The sequence below is a fragment of the Oncorhynchus gorbuscha genome, linkage group LG16 (assembly GCF_021184085.1).
Source record: "Oncorhynchus gorbuscha isolate QuinsamMale2020 ecotype Even-year linkage group LG16, OgorEven_v1.0, whole genome shotgun sequence".
NCBI lineage: Eukaryota > Metazoa > Chordata > Actinopteri > Salmoniformes > Salmonidae > Oncorhynchus > Oncorhynchus gorbuscha.
The window spans coordinates 15,660,278-15,682,184 of NC_060188.1; the positions used below are offsets into that span (position 1 = coordinate 15,660,278).

Sequence of the window (21,907 nt, forward strand, 5' to 3'; positions counted from 1 at the left end):
TTTTGTATCCTCTGACCTGTTTTGAACAGTACACACACATCCTATAATTCTGCACAAAAGATTATGTGAAAACCTGACAAGCTCTGACCGGTAAGGTAATAAAGCATTCCCATCGTCACACACAAATCAACCTAGTCCCAATAACACCCCACACTACAAATGAGTGATGGCAGAGATGAGGAGAGAGAGAGGCAGAGATGAATGGCCGACACTGAAACACGCAAGGACAGCAGTGGATGCATAAATTCTGGCCTAATAACAGTCACCAAAATATCATTACACTTTGTGGTGTTTTGTGGAACAGATGTCTCTTTCCATTCACAACTGTTTGGAGGCTGGAAATATGTTGCGAGTGGATGAACGTGCGCGGGTAGCCTAGTAAAGCAGCCCTTTGATGTATTTTGGTAAGAAATTACATCTACCTTCACCCCTAGACAGAGAGAGGAAAACGGAGAGGTAGAAAGTGAGAGACAGATGGAAGGGGGAGATAGAGAGAGAGAGAGACAGATGAAACGGGAAAGGGAGACCCAGACATTCACACTGGGGGCTGTAATGTGGTGTGGGAAATGACCTGGGAGGTCTCTGTTTCACTCCATCCCACGTCTCCTCCGATCAAATCATTTAGTGGATGCACCCGATGCAAACCGCTGTGCTCTTTGCTGGGGGTGAGAGGCAACACCAATGAATGGAGGGACAGAGTCGTGGAGAGGTGCTGAGAGAAAGCTCTGGCTGAGCCAAGCAGTGAGGGGGTCCTACGCTTCGACCAGGCCTGGGGGGCTTTTATGGCTTTTGTCGCCACGGCAGCTCACCTATTGAGGGGAGCCCCTAAGATATGTAAAACAGCAACGTTTCAAAGCCTCATCTCCACTGTGAAAAACAAAGAAATAAAGAAATCAAATTAAAGTCTGGAAAGGAGTGAGTAAGAGTAGAATAAGAGAAAAAGAAAGTATCCTCTGTAGTAAAAAGCAAAGGGGGGCAGTAGCCAAGCTGTTCGCTGGAATCCGATGAGTGTAGAGAAATAAATAACTAAAAGAATCAATAAAAAAGGGAGTGAGGTGGAAAGAGCTTACTATGCTCTTGTTTGCCCAGAGTGTTATTTTCTTTTCTCATTGAGTCAGGCCAAGTCCTGCAAGCGGCTTGGTGCCTCTCCCACCCAGCATTGAGAGGCAGGTCTGGGCTTGCCCGGCCAAGGTCAGCCACGGCTGCCAGGAACGCATACGGCTCAGCCTGCCCCCAGCTGCCATGGTCCTTGTTTATGTTTGTTTTTTGTTCCTCAGTAAATGTCCCTCCCCTCCACCCCCCCAAGGGAGGGACAGACTGAGGAACTCTCTCTAGGGTACGGCATGATCCGGTGTCAGTTGACCTGGTCACTTCCTCCAGAGGTATGTGGCCAAGGTGTGTATCGCTGCTGTTGTATTGTCTGTCTCCACAATGGCTTCGCATGGCTTCGCCGTCTCCCTGCGTCATCTGCTCGGGGCTAACAGGGTGCTTTAGTTTATCACTGCCGCAAGGCTTGCTGGGAAATCCATAGAGTGCCCACACTTCAGCTTCCACTGCTACAACCAATTCATTAATTCCCCCAACATTACACTGTATATTTTTTGCCACATCATGTCATATGGTCAGATGCATTTCTTCCTTGCTAAGGGAGAACAATGATGAAGTGAGATGTTGAACACAGAGGTGTAAACTGAGACTGATTCTGCTTTAAGCGGCTTCAGAGGGACTAGATCTCTGGGACTATTGTTCTCTCTCTGGAGTGACTCACCTTGCTGACTGTTACCTGGACAGCGTAACATACATGCTAATTAGGAAACACAGGAACCATGACACATAACACTTATGTCTGAGTAGGGAACACTTCTTGACAGGTGCACATTTAACCCACAGCTAACCCTAATGCAGAACTTTAATTTTGCAATTTCATTTGTTTATTAACATTATTCATTTATACACTTTATAGTAGCCATACAGTATCTAGGAAACCCAAAGTTTCAAAGGCTGGGTCTAATATAGTGTAGAAGAGGTCATACAAGAAGTTTTATAGTTATTCCAATGTTGAAAATGTGGTGTGTAATGAGGAGCAACTAGGTGCTGCACTTGACACATTTTCGAAATTGCTTATTCCAGTTACTAATAAGCATGCACCCGGTTACTAATAAGCATGACTGTAAAAACTGTTAAATCCCTGTGGATTGATGAGGAATTGAAACATTTTATGGTTGAGAGGGTTGAGGCAAAAGTAATGGCAAATAAATCTGTCTGCACAGCCGATTGGCAAACGTACTGTGAATTGAGAAATCATGTGACCTAAACTGAACCAAAGAAGAAACTGTACTATGAAACAAAGATAAATTATATGAAGAATGATAGTAAATAGCTTTGGAGCACCTTATGACATTTTGGGCAAAAGGGCAAACTCTGCTCCATCATTCATTAAATCAGATGGCTCATTCATCACAAAACCCACTGATATTACAAACTACCTTAATGATTTTTCATTGGACCGATTTTAGCACAAGATTAGCAAACTTAGGCATGACATGGCAACAACTAATTCTGAACCTACACATCCATGCATTACTGACCAAATAATGAAAGACAGGTGTAATTTTGTATTCCGTACAGTGAGTGTGGAAGAGGTGAAAAAAATATTGTTGTCTATCAACAATGACAAGCCACCGGGGTCTGACAACTTGGATGGAAAATTACTGAGGATGATAGCGGACGATATTGCCATACCAATTTGCTATCTCTTCAATCTAAGCCTACAGGAAAGTGTGTGCCCTTAGACCTGGAAGGAAGCAAAAATCATCAGCCAACCAATCAGCCTGTTACCAACCCTTAGTACACTTTTGGGGAAAATGGTGTTTGACCAGATACAATGCTATTTCACAGTAAACAAATTAACAACAGATTTTCAGCACACTTATTGAGAAGGGCATTCAACATGTACGGAACTTACACAAATGACTTAGCTAATGTACCATGTTTTGTTCTGCTAACATGTTGTGTTGCTACCATGTTGTTGTCATGTTGTGTTGCTACTATGCTGTGTTGTCATGTGTTGCTGCCTTGCTATGTTGTTGTCTTAGGTCTCTCTAGTAAAGAAAAAGTTGTGGGAGCTGTTTTGTTAGGCTTCAGTGCAGCTTTAGACATTATCAAACATAATCTTCTGCTGGAATACGTATGTGTTATGGCTTTACATCCCCTACTATATTGTGGATCGAGAGTTACCTGTCTAACAGAACACAGAGGGTGTTCTTTAATGAAAGCCTTTCCAACATAATCCAGGTAGAGTCAGGCTTTCCCCAGGGCAGCTGTCTAGGCCCCTTTCTTTTTTCAATCTTTACTAATGACCTGCCACTGGCTCTGTGTAACGCCTGTGTGTCTATGTATGCTGATGACTCAGCACTATACACGTAGGCTACCACAGCAAGTGAAATCACTGCAACACTTAACAAAGAGCTGAGGTCAGTTTCAGAATGGGTGTCAAGAAATAAGATAGTCCTAAATATTTCAAAAACGTAAAGCACTGTATTTGCGACAAATCATTCACAAAACCCCAAATCTCAAATAAATATTGTAATGAACAATGTGGAAGTTGAGGAGACTAAACTGCTTGGAGTAATCCTGGATTGTAAACTGTTGTGGTCAAAACATATTGATATAACAGTAGCTAAGATGGGGAGAGGTCTGTCCCAGTACTACATAGAGCCATGCATACATGGACCTCTATTCCACATCAAGTAACTCATGCAAGCAGTAAAATCAGATTGAAAAAACTGATAAAAATACACCTTATGGGACAGCGGGGACTGTGAAGAGACACAGGCACAGACACACGCATACACACCCACATAATAACATACGCACTGTACACACACGTACACATGGATTTTGTGTTGTAGATATGTGGTAGTAGAGTAGTGGCCTGAGGGCACACATTTAATATGTTGTGAAATCTGTTGTGAAATGTAATGTAATGTTTTGAAAATTATATACACCTGCCTTAATTTTGCTGGACCCCAGGAAGAGTAGCTGCTGCCAAGGCAACAGCTAATGAGGATCCATAATAAAAACAAATACATTTTGAGCCACCTATTGTTTCCCACATATTAATTTTAGTACATCCGACTGGTTAACTTCTTGGTGACGGGGCAGTATTTTCACGTCTGGATGAAATGCATGCCCAAATTCAACTGCCTGCTTCTCATCGCCAGAAGATAAGATATGCATATTATTAGTAGATGTGGATTGAACACACTGAAGTTTCTAAAACTGTTTGAATCATGTCTGTGAGTATAACAGAACTTATTTAGCAGGTGAAACCCTGAGGACAAACCATTCAGATTCTTTTTTTTAAGTCACTCTCTTTTCAATGGGTTTTCAACGGGAATCCAGATTTCTAAGGGACCTTTTTGTCCCTTCTCTGAGGGACCTTCAGTTCCTATCGCTTCCACTGGATGTCACCAGTCTTTAGAAATTGGCTGAGGTTTTTCCTTTGTGTAATGAAGAAGTACGGCCATCTTGAATGAGGGTCACTTGAAGTGTACTGTTAGGTAGAGGCGCATGACCAGAAAGCATACTACAGTTTGTTTCCCTCCTGTATTGAACACAGATCATCCCGTCTTCAATTTTATCGATTATTTACGTTAAAAAATACCTAAAGTTGTATTACAAAAGTAGTGAAATGTTTTGGCAAAGTTTACAGGTACCTTTTTAGATATTTTGTAGTCAAATCAAATCAAATCCAATTTTATTTGTCACATACACATGGTTAGCAGATGTTAATGCGAGTGTAGCGAAATGCTTGTGCTTCTAGTTCCGACAATGCAGTGATAACCAACAAGTAATCTAACTAACAATTCCAAAACTACTGTCTTATACACAGTGTAAGGGGATAAAGAATATGTACATAAGGATATATGAATGAGTGATGGTACAGAGCAGCATACAGTAGATGGTATCGAGTACAGTATATACATATGAGATGAGTATGTAGACAAAGTAAACAAAGTGGCATAGTTAAAGTGGCTAGTGATACATGTATTACATAAGGATGCAGTCGATGATGTAGAGTACAGTATATACGTATGCATATGAGATGAATAATGTAGGGTAAGTAACATTATATAAGGTAGCATTGTTTAAAGTGGCTAGTGATATATTTACATCATTTCCCATCAATTCCCATTATTAAAGTGGCTGGAGTTGGGTCAGTGTCAATGACAGTATGTTGGCAGCAGCCACTCAATGTTAGTGGTGGCTGTTTAACAGTCTGATGGCCTTGAGATAGAAGCTGTTTTTCAGTCTCTCGGTCCCAGCTTTGATGCACCTGTACTGACCTCACCTTCTGGATGATAGCGGGGTGAACAGGCAGTGGTTCGGGTGGTTGATGTCCTTGATGATCTTTATTGCCTTCCTGTAACATCGGGTGGTGTAGGTGTCCTGGAGGGCAGGTAGTTTGCCCCCGGTGATGCGTTGTGCAGACCTCACTACCCTCTGGAGAGCCTTACGGTTGAGGGTGGAGCAGTTGCCGTACCAGGCGGTGATACAGCCCGCCAGGATGCTCTCGATTGTGCATCTGTAGAAGTTTGTGAGTGCTTTTGGTGACAAGCCGAATTTCTTCAGCCTCCTGAGGTTGAAGAGGCGCTGCTGCGCCTTCTTCACGACGCTGTCAGTGTGAGTGGACCAATTCAGTTTGTCTGTGATGTGTATGCCGAGGAACTTAAAACTTGCTACCCTCTCCACTACTGTTCCATCGATGTGGATAGGGGGGTGTTCCCTCTGCTGTTTCCTGAAGTCCACAATCATCTCCTTAGTTTTGTTGACGTTGAGTGTGCGGTTATTTTCCTGACACCACACTCCGAGGGCCCTCACCTCCTCCCTGTAGGCCGTCTCGTCGTTGTTGGTAATCAAGCCTACCACTGTTGTGTCGTCCTCGAACTTTATGATTGAGTTGCGTGGCCACGCAGTCGTGGGTGAACAGGGAGTACAGGAGAGGGCTCAGAACGCACCCTTGTGGGGCCCCCGTGTTGAGGATCAGCGGGGAGGAGATGTTGTTGCCTACCCTCACCACCTGGGGGCGGCCCGTCAGGAAGTCCAGTACCCAGTTGCACAGGGCGGGGTCGAGACCCAGGGTCTCGAGCTTGATGACGAGCTTGGACGATACTATGGTGTTGAATGCCGAGCTGTAGTCGATGAACAGCATTCTCACATAGGTATTCCTCTTGTCCAGGTGGGTTAGGGCAGTGTGCAGTGTGGTTGAGATTGCATCGTCTGTGGACCTATTTGGGCGGTAAGCAAATTGGAGTGGGTCTAGGGTGTCAGGTAGGGTGGAGGTGATATGGTCCTTGACTAGTCTCTCAAAGCACTTCATGATGACGGAAGTGAGTGCTACGGGGCGGTAGTCGTTTAGCTCAGTTACCTTAGCTTTCTTGGGAACAGGAACAATGGTGGCCCTCTTGAAGCATGTGGGAACAGCAGACTGGTATAGGGATTGATTGAATATGTCCGTAAACACACCGGCCAGCTGGTCTGCGCATGCTCTGAGGGCGCGGCTGGGGATGCCGTCTGGGCCTGCAGCCTTGCGAGGGTTAACAAGTTTAAATGTCTTACTCACCTCAGCTGCAGTGAAGGAGAGACCGCATGTTTTCTTTGCAGGCCGTGTCAGTGGCACTGTATTGTCCTCAAAGCGGGCAAAAAAGTTATTTAGTCTGCCTGGGAGCAAGACATCCTGGTCCGTGACTGGGCTGGGTTTCTTCTTGTGGTCCGTGATTGACTGTAGACCCTGCCACATGCCTCTTGTGTCTGAGCCATTGAATTGAGATTCCACTTTGTCTCTGTACTGACGCTTAGCTTGTTTAATAGCCTTGCGGAGGGAATAGCTGCACTGTTTGTATTCGGTCATGTTGCCAGACACCTTGCCCTGATTAAAAGCAGTGGTTCGCGCTTTCAGTTTCACGCGAATGCTGCCATCAATCCACGGTTTCTGGTTAGGGAATGTTTTTGTCGTTGCTATGGGAACGACATCTTCGACGCACGTTCTAATGAACTCGCACACCGAATCAGCGTATTCGTCAATATTTTTATCTGACGCAATACGAAACATGTCCCAGTCCACGTGATGGAAGCAGTCTTGGAGTGTGGAGTCAGCTTGGTCTGACCAGCGTTGGACAGACCTCAGCGTGGGAGCCTCTTGTTTGAGTTTCTGCCTGTAGGCAGGGATCAGCAAAATGGAGTCGTGGTCAGCTTTTCCGAAAGGGGGGGCGGGACAGGGCCTTATATGCGTCGCGGAAGTTAGAGTAACAATGATCCAAGGTTTTACCACCCCTGGTTGCGCAATCGATATGCTGATAAAATTTAGGGAGTCTTGTTTTCAGATTAGCTTTGTTAAAATCCACAGCTACAATGAATGCAGCCTCTGGATAAATGGTTTCCAGTTTGGAAAGAGTTAAATAAAGTTTGTTCAGAGCCATCGATGTGTCTGCTTGGGGGGGGGGGGGGGGGGGGGGGGTATATACGGCTGTGATTATAATCGAAGAGAATTCTCTTGGAAGATAATGCGGTCTACATTTGATTGTGAGGAATTCTAAATCAGGTGAACAGAAGGATTTGAGTTCCTGTATGTTTCCTTCATCACACCATGTCTCGTTAGTCATGAGGCATACGCCCCCGCCACCCCTCTTACCAGAAAGATGTTTGTTTCTGTCGGCGCGATGCGTGGAGAAACCCGTTGGCTGCACCGCATCGGATAGCGTCTTCCCAGTGAGCCATGTTTCCGTGAAGCAGAGAACTTTGCAGTCTCTGATGTCCCTCTGGAATGCCAAGTTTGAACCAATGTTTTTCTGGATCAAATGCTCCAAATAAATTTACATTTTGGATATACATGGAATTAATCAAACAAAAGGACCATTTGTGATGTTTATGGGACATATTGGAGTGCCAACAAAAGAAGCTCGTCAAAGGTAAGGCAAGAATTCTATTTTTATTTCTGCATTTTGTGTTTCGCCTGCAGGGTTGAAATATGCTTCTCTTTGTTTACTATGGTGCTATCCTCAGATAATAGTATCGTTTGCTTTCACCGAAAAGCCTTTTTGAAATCTGACATGTTGGCTGGATTCACAACAAGTGTAGCTTTAATTTGCTATCTTACATGTGTGATTTCATAAAAGTTTGATTTTTATAGTAATTTATTTGAATTTGGCGCTCTGCATTTTCTTTGGCTTTTGGCCAGGTGGGACGCTACCGTCCCACATATCCCATAGAGGTTAACCTCTTCCTAACAGCAAAATGTGGCACCCTTAAACTGACTAGCTGGTTTTAGTAACCTCTTTTAGTAACCTCTATGAAAGATAGCTCCCTTAGGAACATCCTCTCTCAGCAATAGGGGAAAAGGTTCAAGTTTACTGGAAAAACCCAGAAATGTCCTTGTCACTGCAATCATTTGCTGTCTCATTCTGTCTTCTTCAACACCTACAAAAGACCTTCCCCAGCCTTGTGTAATGAATGCTGGGCCCTCCCACTGTTTCCCTGGGTATTGTTTCCCTGTGGTTACACACTGTGTGTATTGCTCACTAAGCCGCTGATGGATGTCAGATTACCCCTCTGCCTGTGTCTCACTGACAAAGAGACATCGACCCACACTGCTGCAGCAGAGGAGAACACAAACACACACTGTCACACCAAATACACACTCACCACCACACATCCCTCTCACAATGGTCCACAGCGTTCGCCTGACCTCAACATATCAAACACATTTGGCATCAGCCTAATATTGACTTTGATTCTATTTGACCTTTGACAGATTCTTTTACCAGTATTTTGTATCATTTCACAGCAGTGAACCTGTACTGAAACATGTGTTTCTAGAGGTTGTTTCAGAGCATAGTAAAATAAACACAAAAGCACAGCATAAAACTTAAGGGCTTTTCTGATGTGTTTTATGGTGTGTGGTAACCTTGTTGATTTTTCAGGCACCATAGTGAAAATGTGATAAGGCACATTTTTACTTCCGCCTCCACACACCCACTGAACAGAGATGAAAAACAAGCAACATACGGTACAAAATAAAGTGGGCTGTTGTGATCCACTTATCTTGTCTGGGCTGTGTATGGCACAGTGCATCTATTTTACCCATATGATTGGCCATTCAGAGCACTATCTAGGACATTCACTTGACTGAACAACATAAGAGGCTTATTCCAATACATAGTATACCCTGGCAGGGTATTAAAGGGGGAAAACGAACAGGACAATGCAGTGTTTTAAGGCAGAAACTGTGAATCCACCTCCTCCCCACCCAGAAGGGGGGTGTGAGTAGAGGTTAACTTTACTAAGGTAAGTGCACCTTTAAAAAGACTGACACCGCCACTATAATAAATCTGAGCGGGCTGTCCACCTCCCTCTCTTTCCACGCCATCCGTCCACAACCCTAATCAACCCCTCCCTGGGCCTTGCAGGGACCAGTAACATACACTCTCCCATTCTCCCTCCAGTCTACATAACAATGGCACCAGCAGTTACCCCGGAGACCAGCCTTTCATTGGCCGTGTGATAAAAAAGATGTATTCCCCCTCTCTTCTTAACACTTTTCCCTCTTTTCTGGAGCCGATGGATAAGCTGAACTCACGAGTAGAGCTGCCCAAGCCATCAGCGGCTCGCTCCCTCCTTTGCAGTACACAGCCTGGTTGAATACCAATGGAGTTGTGGGGGCAACGGGGAGAAATACATTGTGAAGGCAACGCCCTGGTGCCCTCGTTCTAGTGGCTGATATGTTCTTCAGTTTGTGACCTCCTGGGTCGGGTCCTCTTGTTAAACTAGCTGGATGTTTCTTTTTTATTTCAAAAAAGATCTTCTCCTTTTCCTACTTGTTTTTCACTACATTTCACCTAAAACAAATGGAAGCTTTGCACATGTATCTTTTTACACCTCTAAGATACTTAGTCTGGCTCTGCTGTCCCTTGACAGAATAATGTATAACTGGGTATTCACATTTTCCTGTTGTTGCCTTTTTGCACTTTCAGTTTGGAGCGTTCCTGGGTTGGGACAAACGAGCGAGTGGCAGGGAGGGTTAGCATTTCACCAGGGAGCTCTCCTTACCTGCAGCCATCAGCAGGGTTGGGGAAGAATGGCTGCATCATGTTACCAACAGCCTCTCATCTAACCAGCCTGTCACATTATAATTATGAACCCTGCACTCCACCTGGACAGACAACTGTACCATGTAATAACTGCTGTCCAGGGGGCCTCTGTGGAGCTGGGCTGGGGGAGAAGGCTAACTCAGACTGTCAGCTCTCCTTTCCCAAGCAGAGAGCACCACGGGTGGAGATGGAGAACCATACCCTTCCCGTGGAGGGTTGGGTGTCCAGTCCACCATACAGAGGTATAGGATTTTTCCTGATTACCACATGAGACATTCGTGTGGTAAAGACAGTCCCAGTCTTTTACACAATGACACGCTAGCTATACACCGGGCTTCATTTGAAAACGCCACAGGGAAATATTCATAAAGTTCCCTGAACATGGTACTTAGCTAATATTCACAAGTAGAGAGAGACGGTGTGGTCCAGAACAGACAGGATAGGGATATATGGAGGTGTGGGACACTTGTTCCTGTTAGACCCCACACTGACACAGTGAGAGGAGCACAGAGCAGAGCCCTGGGGGGGACAAGTGTCTGACTGAGCACAGACAAAAGCCAGAGAAAGACCCCAATCCACTGCCTGAGCACAGTCACCCCCGAAAAGAGATGAGCAGGAAAAGGCAAGCGTAAATCACACCGACACACACACACAGAAGACACACTAATGTGGTGGAATCAGGAATATACAGAGACAAAATAGAGACAGGGAGAAAAAGACTGAAAGACAGCTAGAAATCTTCAAAAGCACCGCACCCAGATGTACAAAAATTTATGTAAACTCATTCAAGTTTGAAGGGTTTTTTTATTGTCAAGGAAAAACAGAAAAATAAACAGAGTATGAATGCACACATGAATGCATATCTTCATAAAAAATATACAAAATATTGAGGTATGATGCCAATAGGGTCAACTTGGATGACAAATGTTTTGGAAGAGCTAATACACAACTGACAAAATATAGTAGTTAATTAACTTTTAAAGGAGGAGTTTCCTTCCATCAGAATGTATACATTCCGTACCACACATTAAACCATGAACTGGGTCTGACTAAGTAAACTGCATTACTACCCTTCAATGTAATGTAAAATAGACCATGTATCACTCACTGTACATTGATTGCACTTTCAGACTTCATGGTGGATTTACAACACTAATAAACCAGGAGTAGTTATTCTGCAAGATGACGACTATCAGCACATTTTAATATACATGTTAAAGGTCGACTTTGGGCAAAAACAAAAAAATAGCGGCTTTAAACTGTATAACTGATCAATGCGCCATTATACTAGGTCATTTAATGCTTAAAAACACAACCACAATTTCTGAATAAGATACTTGGCTACAGAAGGGCCATTTCTTACCGATCTCTACAGCTTCTTTCCAAACACAACTCCTGTGAAATGACATCAACACACTGGAGGAGTCACTGGCTAGCTAAAGTGGCTATCTTAGCTAACAAACTACGTCGGTCGCGGCATGCATGACCAGAATGACACTTCGACGAACCACCAAAGGTACACCCCATGTCTGTTTCAAAATTGACTGTTTTTTTGTGCCATCAATCAACCTTTAAGACTCACTCACTCATGTCTTGAAACCATGTGATTGGGTTTAGTAAGACCAGAGGAAAGACAGCAATTTCCAGGTAAAGGTTGACTTGAAACAAAACAAGAGAGTATCTCATAACTCAACATTTGTTCATGTAATTCCTGCTTGTTTATGTCATCATTTTTGCATTGTCTCCTTCTGTTGACCAAAAGGCCTCCATCAGCTTTCCTTGGTGAAAACACTGCCGGTCTTCTGTTTCCAAGTGTTGTTCTTTGCACATCTAACCTGAAGGTTGGGTATTCATTGACAAGCCACTGAAACCATTGCAAAGGAGAAGCTTGCCTTGAGCTATTCTGCATTGGAATGAACTTGTCTTTACGACATCCAGATCTGTCCTCTACTGCTCTCTGTAACTGGTTAACTCACTGAAATTAGTTGAATTAATGATTATTAAATATAAATTTACACTCTCTGCTGATAATATGACAATCCTAAGCTTGCTAAAAAACAACCCGTTTAAAATGGTTCTGCATACATTTAGTTAAAGTGAAAAGATCATTATTCAAAGAATGCATTCAGAAAGTAGTCATTATAGAAAACCCCACACATAAAACAATTCATAAAACTCTTCTAATTAGTAGTAATTTGGCAAATATATCTTCATTGATCATCATAGTATTCCTTTCACTTCAGTTACAGATATTGTATATTGATATTAAATAGACACTAGTTTCAGAATTTCATCCAAATGCATCCACAGAGCGTTAAAAGTCAGACATTCAGCATTTCAGTAGAAAATTCAGTACAGGACCGAAATTCCTGAAGTCTGATGCATACATTCCATAACCTTCTCTGGGATTTTAGTATGCATCAGCATTGTGATCATTTTAATTCCTAAACAATAATAAGAGATCTTCACAACAAATAATAGTATTCCCTGTGAGGTGGATTCATCTAAACCTTTATGAAATATTCATCATGCTAAACCACCTATTCTTAAGCAGCTAAAACGTTGCATCACTGTCAGGTACAACACCTCAACTCATCATTAGCTGTTGGCCTTGCATCTCAAAACTGTCCATAACTTTCAAAGAGTACTGTCACTGTAAAGTCTTACTTTGTAATTTCATCTAATGCTAAAAAAAAAAAAAATCTAAAATGTTGATTCCAATGTTCTGTTGCTCACCTTGTGTCTGTATGACAATTCCTCTATCCACGTCAACCTGCAATCCATTCAATACCACATATATATTCAGAATGTAAACAAAGACATATTGGTGGTTTTCCTGTCCTCAGACAGGAATATTTTGTTTCTCTGTGAGCGAAGTCTTATTGATAATGTCTATTATCCAAAGTCATGGTCCCAACAGTAGGTTTGATATAGTTTTTGTCCAGTAATCGTTTGGAATACTGCAGTTCATTGTGGCATTTTTGCTCTGTAGGCATTAATGATGTCATCCATTATTGTACCAATTTCCAAAAACATCATCTAGAAATCTGAAACACATGCATGTGTAAAAGGTCCATTTAGTTCATGTGGTGCCTCTCTTTTTAGACAATAATCTAGTAGTGTCATCATAGTAGTGTCAGTATAGTCAAAGAGTCTTGGAGGCCAAAGAATTGGTGAACATGTCTTTAGAGAAGATACTCTATCTTACTGCTGAGGTCACCGCCGAGGGAATCTCCCAGGTCAAAGAGCTGCTCCAGGTTGACTGTGGAGCTGCACAGGAAGTTGGTAGATCCCTGCTCCTCTTCCTCTGGCCAGGGGCTCTGTAGGAATGCTGTGGCCAGGAACGTCTCCTCAAAGTCTGCTCCGCTGCTCCTCTGGGTCTCCGCCAGCACGTGGCTGCTGTCTGCTGTCCCCGCGGGGGCCTCAAGGGGGCAGATGTGGGTGCCCCGCACCATCAGGTCCTCCTCCTGGGGGATGGGGCTCAGTGGACCTCCTCCGTCCAGACTCAGCTCCCCACTCAGTGCAGAATCCAGGAGGGCGTCCCAGTCAAAGTTTCCCTTCAGGGAGCCCAGTTCCCTATACTCCTCCAAAGACAGCAAAGGAGAGCTGGAGTGCCGGGGGACTTTGACCATGGCAGTCCTGGAGCCCAGTGAGTGTTTCCTCTTGTGTCCAGGGCCTCCCTTTCTTATGGGCCATGCCCCCAGCATGGTGCCTTCGGCCAGACAGGGGTCCCAGTTCTGGTCAGCTCCAGTGGCCTCTTCAAACTCTCTGAGGAGCTGCTGAGCCTCTGGATTGACACATAGCCCACTCTGGCTGCCTGTGGAGTTACAGAGGCCCCTGGGCAGGGGCTGGGGGTTGGCCCTAAGCCTGTTCTGCAGGGCAGGGTTGATCTGGACAGGGGGCATCCGCCTCTTCTTGTAGGCCCCGTTGAGGAGGCGCTCTGCGTACTGGGGATCAATCTTCCAGAAGCCCCCCTTCCCTGGCTCGTCCTTCTGTCGCGGAACCTTGATGAAACACTTGTTCAGAGACAGGTTGTGCCGGATGGAGTTCTGAAATAGCGCATGAGGGGGACAGGATTGACATGGCAGTACACATTCAGTCCTGCTCCATCAAATATATTAGCGTGTGTACCCTTGCATTCAGCCTTACCAGGTGCTCAACACTGCCCTCCCCCCCAACTAGTGACCTGCTGACCTTTGTTAAATATTATCTGCCCCATGCACTGGCTTACAATAACAGAATGCTCAGGAAATTAGTATAACTTCTGGACCTGGGGAGTATGGCTAACGACTTAATTAATCATTTATCCAGCAAATTAAACTTTTTCCAGAGAATTTATTCCCTTTGATGGGGAATCTGCACTTTTGATGCCATACTGCCCCTCCCCATACTCCCCCATTGCCTCTCGTTGCTCAAGCAGAAAACCTGGGAGCTATTTCTGAAAAATAATGTAATGGGTTTAAAAACACACACACACTAAAATGAGTGTTGTGGGGGATAAAGTCTTAAGCAAGATGCCCACTGCCAAGTAAGGGGAAGTCCAAGGCAGTATTTGCTACAATCTTTGTAAGTTACGGGAGTATTTGCTGCCATCTTTGTACCATGAGAGCCCTAAATTCCCATAAACCATAGCTGCTAATGCTTGTTCAGAATGTGGCAGACGGCCCAGAGCTCTCAATATACAGAATTTGGAAAGAACTGTGCTCTTACTCGTTCCTGTTAAAGAAAAACACAGCTGCATCTTGGCCCCACTCCAAAACACACAGAGCCCTCTGTCGCAGATGCTGAAGAGGACTCTCTCTCTCACTATCTGGCTGCTCGAGACATAGTCAAGTTACGAACGTGACTGAGAGCCTCTCACAGGACCTAGTCTAAAGCATCCTGTTAGAGCCATTTTCACATTTTCAAGTGGGTGTGACTTTAGCAACATTTACCTGCCAGGTGGGGTCAGCATGGCGGAAGTAGCAGAAGTTGTCAGTGATCCACTTGTAGATGCAGGAGAGGGTGATCTTGGTCTTCTTGCTGGCCTGCATGGCCATACAGATGAGTGTGGCGTAGGAGTAAGGGGGTTTGATATGAGGGTTTGTCTTGTAGTCCACCTCATCGGGGCAGTGACCATGGGCCACCAGGCTAGGGAGGGCTGACAGGGACTGCATCCTACAATAGGCTGCTGCTGTGGGCTTGCCTGGGGTGAGGGGCATGCCTATCGATGCAGGGTCACCAGCCAGAGGGGAAGCGGGAGCCTCAGAGCCCAGCTGCTGATGGCTGAAGAAGTGAGGCTGGTGGTGAGTGGAGAGAGGAGCCTGTTGAGGCCCATTGGCATTGAGAATAGAGAACTCCTGCAGCCACTGCAGGCTGGTCAGGCTGTCATCCAGGTTGTCAGAGCCCCCAGTGCTGCTGGAGCCTGCTGAGGCTGAGCTGTCGTCCAGGTCCAGCTCCTCAGAATGAGCAGAGGCAGTCACCACTTCCTCCTCCAGCCCCACCGAGCCTTCGGGCCAGGGGTCTGCACAGCTTAGAGACAGCATGGTCCACCCTCCGCTCCGATGGCTAAAGCTCACTCCTATACCACCAGACAACAGCCTGACAAGGAGAAAATATACACCTGACATGAACAAAGCTGAAAAGGACAATGATAGCCCTATTTGAAAACAGAGCCCTTTGAGGCATGTCAGGGGGTAAATTGAAATAGTGGTAATGGCACGTTCTATTCAGTGACTTGTAGGGAAACAAATTGTAGGAACAATAGCTGCATGTAGTTGAGATCTTTCAAATGTTGATATTTGATTAGAAACTGCTTAACAAAAGGAGTGCATGGGTTTGTAATCCCAGACTAAAGACTGTTATTAATTAAATGATGTGCGAAAGACCTGCTATGTTTATTCTCACTCGTTCTGATGTTGACTGTCTGGAGGTCATAGAACCTTTGCGAAAAGTGATAGGTAGGCTAGACTGCGCTACTATCTACACATAATAGTTTATAGCCATAAAACGGGACTCTCCACAAAAAGGCTGAGACATGGGCACTGTTATAAACTCATATATGTCGAGTGAATTTATGATAAACGATTCAACGTGATCAAATAGAGTAGGCTGTAGACAAATTAATGAATTGTGCCAAATCAGATAACATTTGAGATTATTTAATTCAAGTGTTTCATTTTTTTTTTTATATGAAGATGCTTATAGCTAGCTGGTAATTTAACTTTACAACAAAGCCTTACAATAGTTACAATTAACAGCTTTGTATTTTTATGGCAAGATATCAATAATAATTTGCTACAATTTAATGATAACCTACTTCATTCTAATATGTTTTAATTTTTTTAATAAATATAATGTAAAAACATGGCAAACTTACCTTGATCTGATATACTGCTGAGAAAATACCTTTCAATCCAAATGGCCAATTGATAAATTATTAATCTCGTTTTAGCCTTGAGGATTTGCACCTGTTGAAAATGTATGAAAAAATACCTCAAGATGTCTTTGGCGCTCTGATGCGCGCTTGTTCAATTCAACATCTCAAAAACAGGTCTTTATAACGGTGGCAGCGGCTAAGGATCTCTCCGGGGGCAGTTTAATACCTGGTGCAGGAGGTTTGTCCGGCAACCATAGAAACGGTACACCCATTGTAAACAGCTTCCCGTTCTTCTATTGGCTTGGTTGTTGCTATAGTGCTTCATTTTTAATCAGTCTCACTCAGGTTTGTTCGTCACGCAAGTAAATCCAGTTTTGTGCCCCAAAAGGGAGTTGGAAGGACATAGGTTTTTGTATTTTATTTATTTTTTACAAATCAGATTGATCTTTATCCCATCAGATGAGTTTAAATGGAAAATGGAAATGTACTAAATGTGTTGAATGGAACGGTTTTGACATGCAGCATAAATATACATTATCTAAATGTTCAAGCAGATTGAGTTGGTATAATAATACAATATATATTTATATTCTTTTGAGTAGGGTATTTAACTCAATGCCTTGCAGACAAGGGGGCTTTGCGACAACTTTTGGAAGTGAACTCTGGAAATAAAAAATCTGGGGGTTTTTTTGTCCCCAAAAATTGTACATGAATTGTTCATCCTAAACTTTGCAGAGAAAGGCAATGAGGAGCAGAGAGTAAACTCTGAGTGGCATTGAAGATAAGACATTTTGGAGTGTTTGACCCAGTTCTGAGAAAGAGTTGTCAAAAAAAATTATAAACAAAAGAGCAGACATCCAGCTCTGGAGTGGGGACAGAACTCAAGAGATGAGGAAGCCTCTTTTTTTTTGCTTTACAGTTGCTTTTGTCAAGAGTCTCAGGAAACCACTCAGCCACACTAATAGAGCCTCCAAAGGGGCCAAACTTTTTGTTTCTCTTTTTTTTCCTTTTCTGTCTTATTAACAAAAGTACATTCCTTCACAGACGCACACCCTCCTGGATGTCCAAAGGGTGCATCCAAGTTCCAAGACCCTATCGCACGGGTGCTAATTCATTCAATCATAACCAGTTATGATTGTATAATCCTCCATCATCATAACTTGTTGCCGTCATATGGTAAAAATGACTACAAAAATGAATCAATCACAGATTAGAAATTGTACCATACATGTAAGCTACACCAAGGGCAAAACTCTTGTGTACCTAGCACTCTCTACCAAGTTTTGGGAGAGCAGACAAGGAAAAAACAACAGACCAATCAGCGAGATCACTCCAGTCTGACAAAGAGAGTGAGAGAGAGAGTGATGGAGGATAGGATCAGGGGGGAATACCCAACAAACCTCAGCACAACTACAGTCTTTATTGCTATCATCAATCATCAGCTCAAACAAGATAAACTGTAACAAAAAGTGAATTATTGGGAAACTAAACCTGATGCATATGAGTTTAGTAAACAGCCACCTAAGGACATAGACACACAAAATAAATATGCAGAGGCCACAGATTTTTTGAATTCATACAAGTTTTAGACATTTTCATTACTCAAACATGAACAACATCTGAAATATTGAATATTTAATCCCCCTGTATAAGAATGACTCGCAACACATCACAAAATAAACTTCTCTCCTCGAATTTTACTCAGGCAAACCTTAGGGTTTGTGACAATGCGTTTCCATTGACAGGAGATGGCGCTAGATCATAGAAAATGACAGTGTAGCTCTGTTCCAACAGCCCAATTGAGATTTTTGAACAAATAGAAAATATCACATTTATTAAAAAGTTTGATGTACTTTAAATCAGCAAAATATTTATTTGTGTAGTGTAATAATTTGTGTTCTGAAAAAAAGTGTTCTCAACAAAATCAAAAAACAAAATATACATATACAGTGCCCTCAAAGTATTCAGAACCCTTGACTTTTCCCCAAAAATGTTTTGTTACAGCTGTTTTCTAAAATGGATTAAATAAATAAAAACATCAGCAATCTATACACAATACCCCATAATGACAAAGTGAAAAAAATATATATACATTTTTGCAAATGTATTAAATCTACAAAACAGTAATACCTGATCTACATAAGCATTCAGACCCTTTGCTATGAGAATCGAAATTGAGCTCAGGTGCATCCTGCTTCCATTGATCATCCTTGAGATGTTTCTACAACTTGATTAGAGTCCACCTTTGGTAAATTCAATTGATTGGACATGATTTGGAATGGCACACGCCTGTCTATACAAGGTCCCACAGTTGACAGTGCATGTCAGAGCAAAAACCAAGACATGAGGTCGAAGGAATTGTCCGTAGAACTCAGAGACAGGATTGTGTTGAGGTACAGATCTGGGGTAGGGTACTAAAAAATGTCTGCAGCATTGAAGGTCCCCAAGAACACAGTGGCCTCCATCATTCTTAAATGGAAGAAGTTTGGAACCACCAAGACTCTTCCTAGAGCTGGCCGCCCAGCCAAACTGAACAATCGGGGGAGAAGGACCTTGGTCAGGGAGGTGAACAAGAACCCAAAGCTCACTCTGACATCGCTCTATTGTTCCTTTGTGCAGATGGGAGAATATTCTAGAAGGACAAGCAGCACTCCACCAATCAGGCCTTGATGGTAGTGGCCAGACGGAATCCACTCCTCAGTAAAAGGCACATGTCAGCCCGCTTGGAGTTTTCCAAAAGGCACCTAAAGACTCAGACAATGAGAAACAAGATTATCTGGTCTGATGAAACCAAGATTGAACTCTTTATCCTGAATGCCAAGCACCATGTCTGGAGGAAACCTGGCACCATTTATATGGTGAAGCATGGTGGTGGCAGCATCATGCTGTGGAGTTGTTTTTCAGCGACAGGGACTGGGAGTCTAATCAGGATCGAGGCAAAGATAAACAGATCAAAGTACAGAGAGATCCATGATGAAAACCTGCTCCAGAGTGCTCAGGACCTCAGACTTGGGCGAAGGTTTTACCTTCCAACAGGACAACGACTCTATGCACACAGCCAAGACAACGCAAAAGAGTGGCTTCAGGACAAAGATACTGCATCTCAGTGCAAGAGGCAGTACCTGGTTCAAATCCAGGCTGCATCTGGCCATGATTGGGAGTAGGGTGGCACACAATTGGCCCAGCTTTGTCCGGGGTAGGCCGTCATTGTAAATAAGAATTTGTTCATAACTGACTTGACTAGTTAAATAAAGGTTACACATAATGTCAAGAGTGTGCAAAGCTGTCATCAAGACAAACAGTGGCTGCTTTGAAGAATATAAAATATATGTTTTGGTTACTACATGATTCCATGTGTTATTTCATATTTTTGATGTATTTTTGATTATTCTACAATGTAGAAAATAGTAAAAATAAATAAAAACCCTTGAATGAGTAGGTGTGGCCAAACTTTTGACTGGTATTGTATATATATTTATCAAAACCCCTGCCTGTTATACACAGAGTTTATTCAGTGTTTCCAGTGGGCCCCAAAGCTATAGTGAAGGGGCTTTTCCAGGAAACCCTGGCCGTGTGCTACTTACACACTGAGCCAGCATTCATATCTCTGACAGAGACCCAAAAGGAAGATGGTGACTTACTCGTGAGTCACAGACTCAGGTTGGTGGGGGGGGGGACCAAGATGGAGGTCAACACGTGGGCAAGAAAACAAGCAAGTATCCCTGAGTATCTCTGAAAACAAAGTCCACTCTGTCAAGATCATGTTAATCATTGACCAATGAAAGTATGGCTCCACCCCCTTTACTCTGTGTTTTGGGAGAGCCTAGGGTCCTGGTATCTGAAAGCAGATTGTGATCTGCATGAGACAATAACAATTTAGGTTATGTCTCCCTGCAGTGTGAGTAATACAGTTATACAGAATAAATATCACCCATTAAAGCAAGGGCATTTGTCCAGATAAGCTTTAAGGGGACAAAACCTTGAAAGCTTGATGGTCACAGTGTATGACATTGTTTCATTGAAAATTAAATAACAGAGTGCCTTTTACTTTCTGGTTGTGTAATGTCAAAATGGCAGCATTGTGCTTATGTCCTTATCTTCTGTATGTTTGTTTCAAGTTTTAACAAAAGAAGTCCCATGATTTTCTAGTGTAATGATTTATTTGCTGAAGCAAATTACCTATTAAAATACCCCCCTCCCCTCAGTGTGTTGCAGAATGATCAGAATAAGTCATTTGTTAAAAGTCATCACGATAAACACCCAACAGATGCTCATAACTAACCAACAAAAATCTCATAAATTATTTCCTTGAATAGTTCATTAGACCAGTCTGGAACATGAGGTCACTATTCCCAGAGCTATCTTTCCATCGGAAAGAACATGTTTCCAAAGCCTTATTCCAAATGCTATTATTTGGAATGAAAACATCTCCAATAATTAGTAGAGTTAATTTACTCATCAGTTTCAAAATAAATGGGCCAAAATGCATGTAATTTGTCATTTGCTATGCAGAAAGAAAGTCAGAAGGAATAGAGGAAAGGTGGGATTTGAGATCCTCTGGGAACCTTTGGGGATGCCTATAAATTAACATATTGTCATAATTGACTGTTTGAAGAGTTGTGTGTGTAGTCTCCAATCCATTATTAATAGACACCATCAAATTCACATTATCCAGGTAACACCCACCTACAATACATAATAGATAGTCTTCTCTGTCACGCTTTCACCTTTAATATACTGTATAGCTACACCTCAGCTGAATTATTCAGTCTTGCAGGGAGGGAGCTTGACGTTCCACTCGCTTGTGGATAGTACTCAGAGATAATCACAGAGAATAACACAGGAACGTGTTTGGGCACCAATGCAGACAGAAATGAATACACTTTTCTTCTGTATATGCTGTCTCATAACATAGTATCAGCTATTCAGAGACTCGCTGAAAGCACAGCACATTTATTATTATCGATGTATTTTCTGTTTGGGGAAAAATAAGTATGAACAGTAGGCTTTGCTCAGCGTCCATAAACGGTTATATTATCGACTACTGTTATTATGATCAAATGTACAGCATTTGAGTACAATATGTATCTGACTGTTTGGTGTGGCACAAAGACAACCATCATAACGTTGCTGTAAATATTTACAATAGAAATACCAATCCTGGACCTTTTCAATACGTTATCTCTAAATTGACCAATTATTGAACGACCCTCATATACCTTCTTATAGAAATAAGCCAATAGGTGTGATTTACTCATCCTCTGGTATCCAATCCATGAATATATGTACCCTGCAATTACCTTACTCCAAAGGCTTGCTGGCTCGCGTGATAGCCAATGGTGTACCAGCCCGTACAATCTTGCTGACTTGTTTATCCAATCAGCTGTTGTGCTTGGCTTTG

The 21,907-nt window shown here is 43.0% G+C and overlaps 1 protein-coding gene across 1 annotated transcript; it reads right to left on the reverse strand.

Annotated features, from left to right (window-relative positions):
* Positions 1 to 10,932: 10,932 nt before the first annotated feature.
* Positions 10,933 to 16,689, reverse strand: LOC124000151 (forkhead box protein J1-A-like). Its single transcript, XM_046306329.1, has 3 exons — positions 16,507 to 16,689; positions 15,083 to 15,728; positions 10,933 to 14,197 (listed from the first exon to the last, which is right to left on the reverse strand). The coding sequence occupies exons 2-3, from the start codon at positions 15,671 to 15,673 to the stop codon at positions 13,334 to 13,336; spliced, it is 1,455 nt and encodes a 484-aa protein (XP_046162285.1). The 5' UTR covers positions 15,674 to 15,728; positions 16,507 to 16,689; the 3' UTR covers positions 10,933 to 13,333.
* Between the last annotated feature and the right edge of the window lie 5,218 nt (positions 16,690 to 21,907).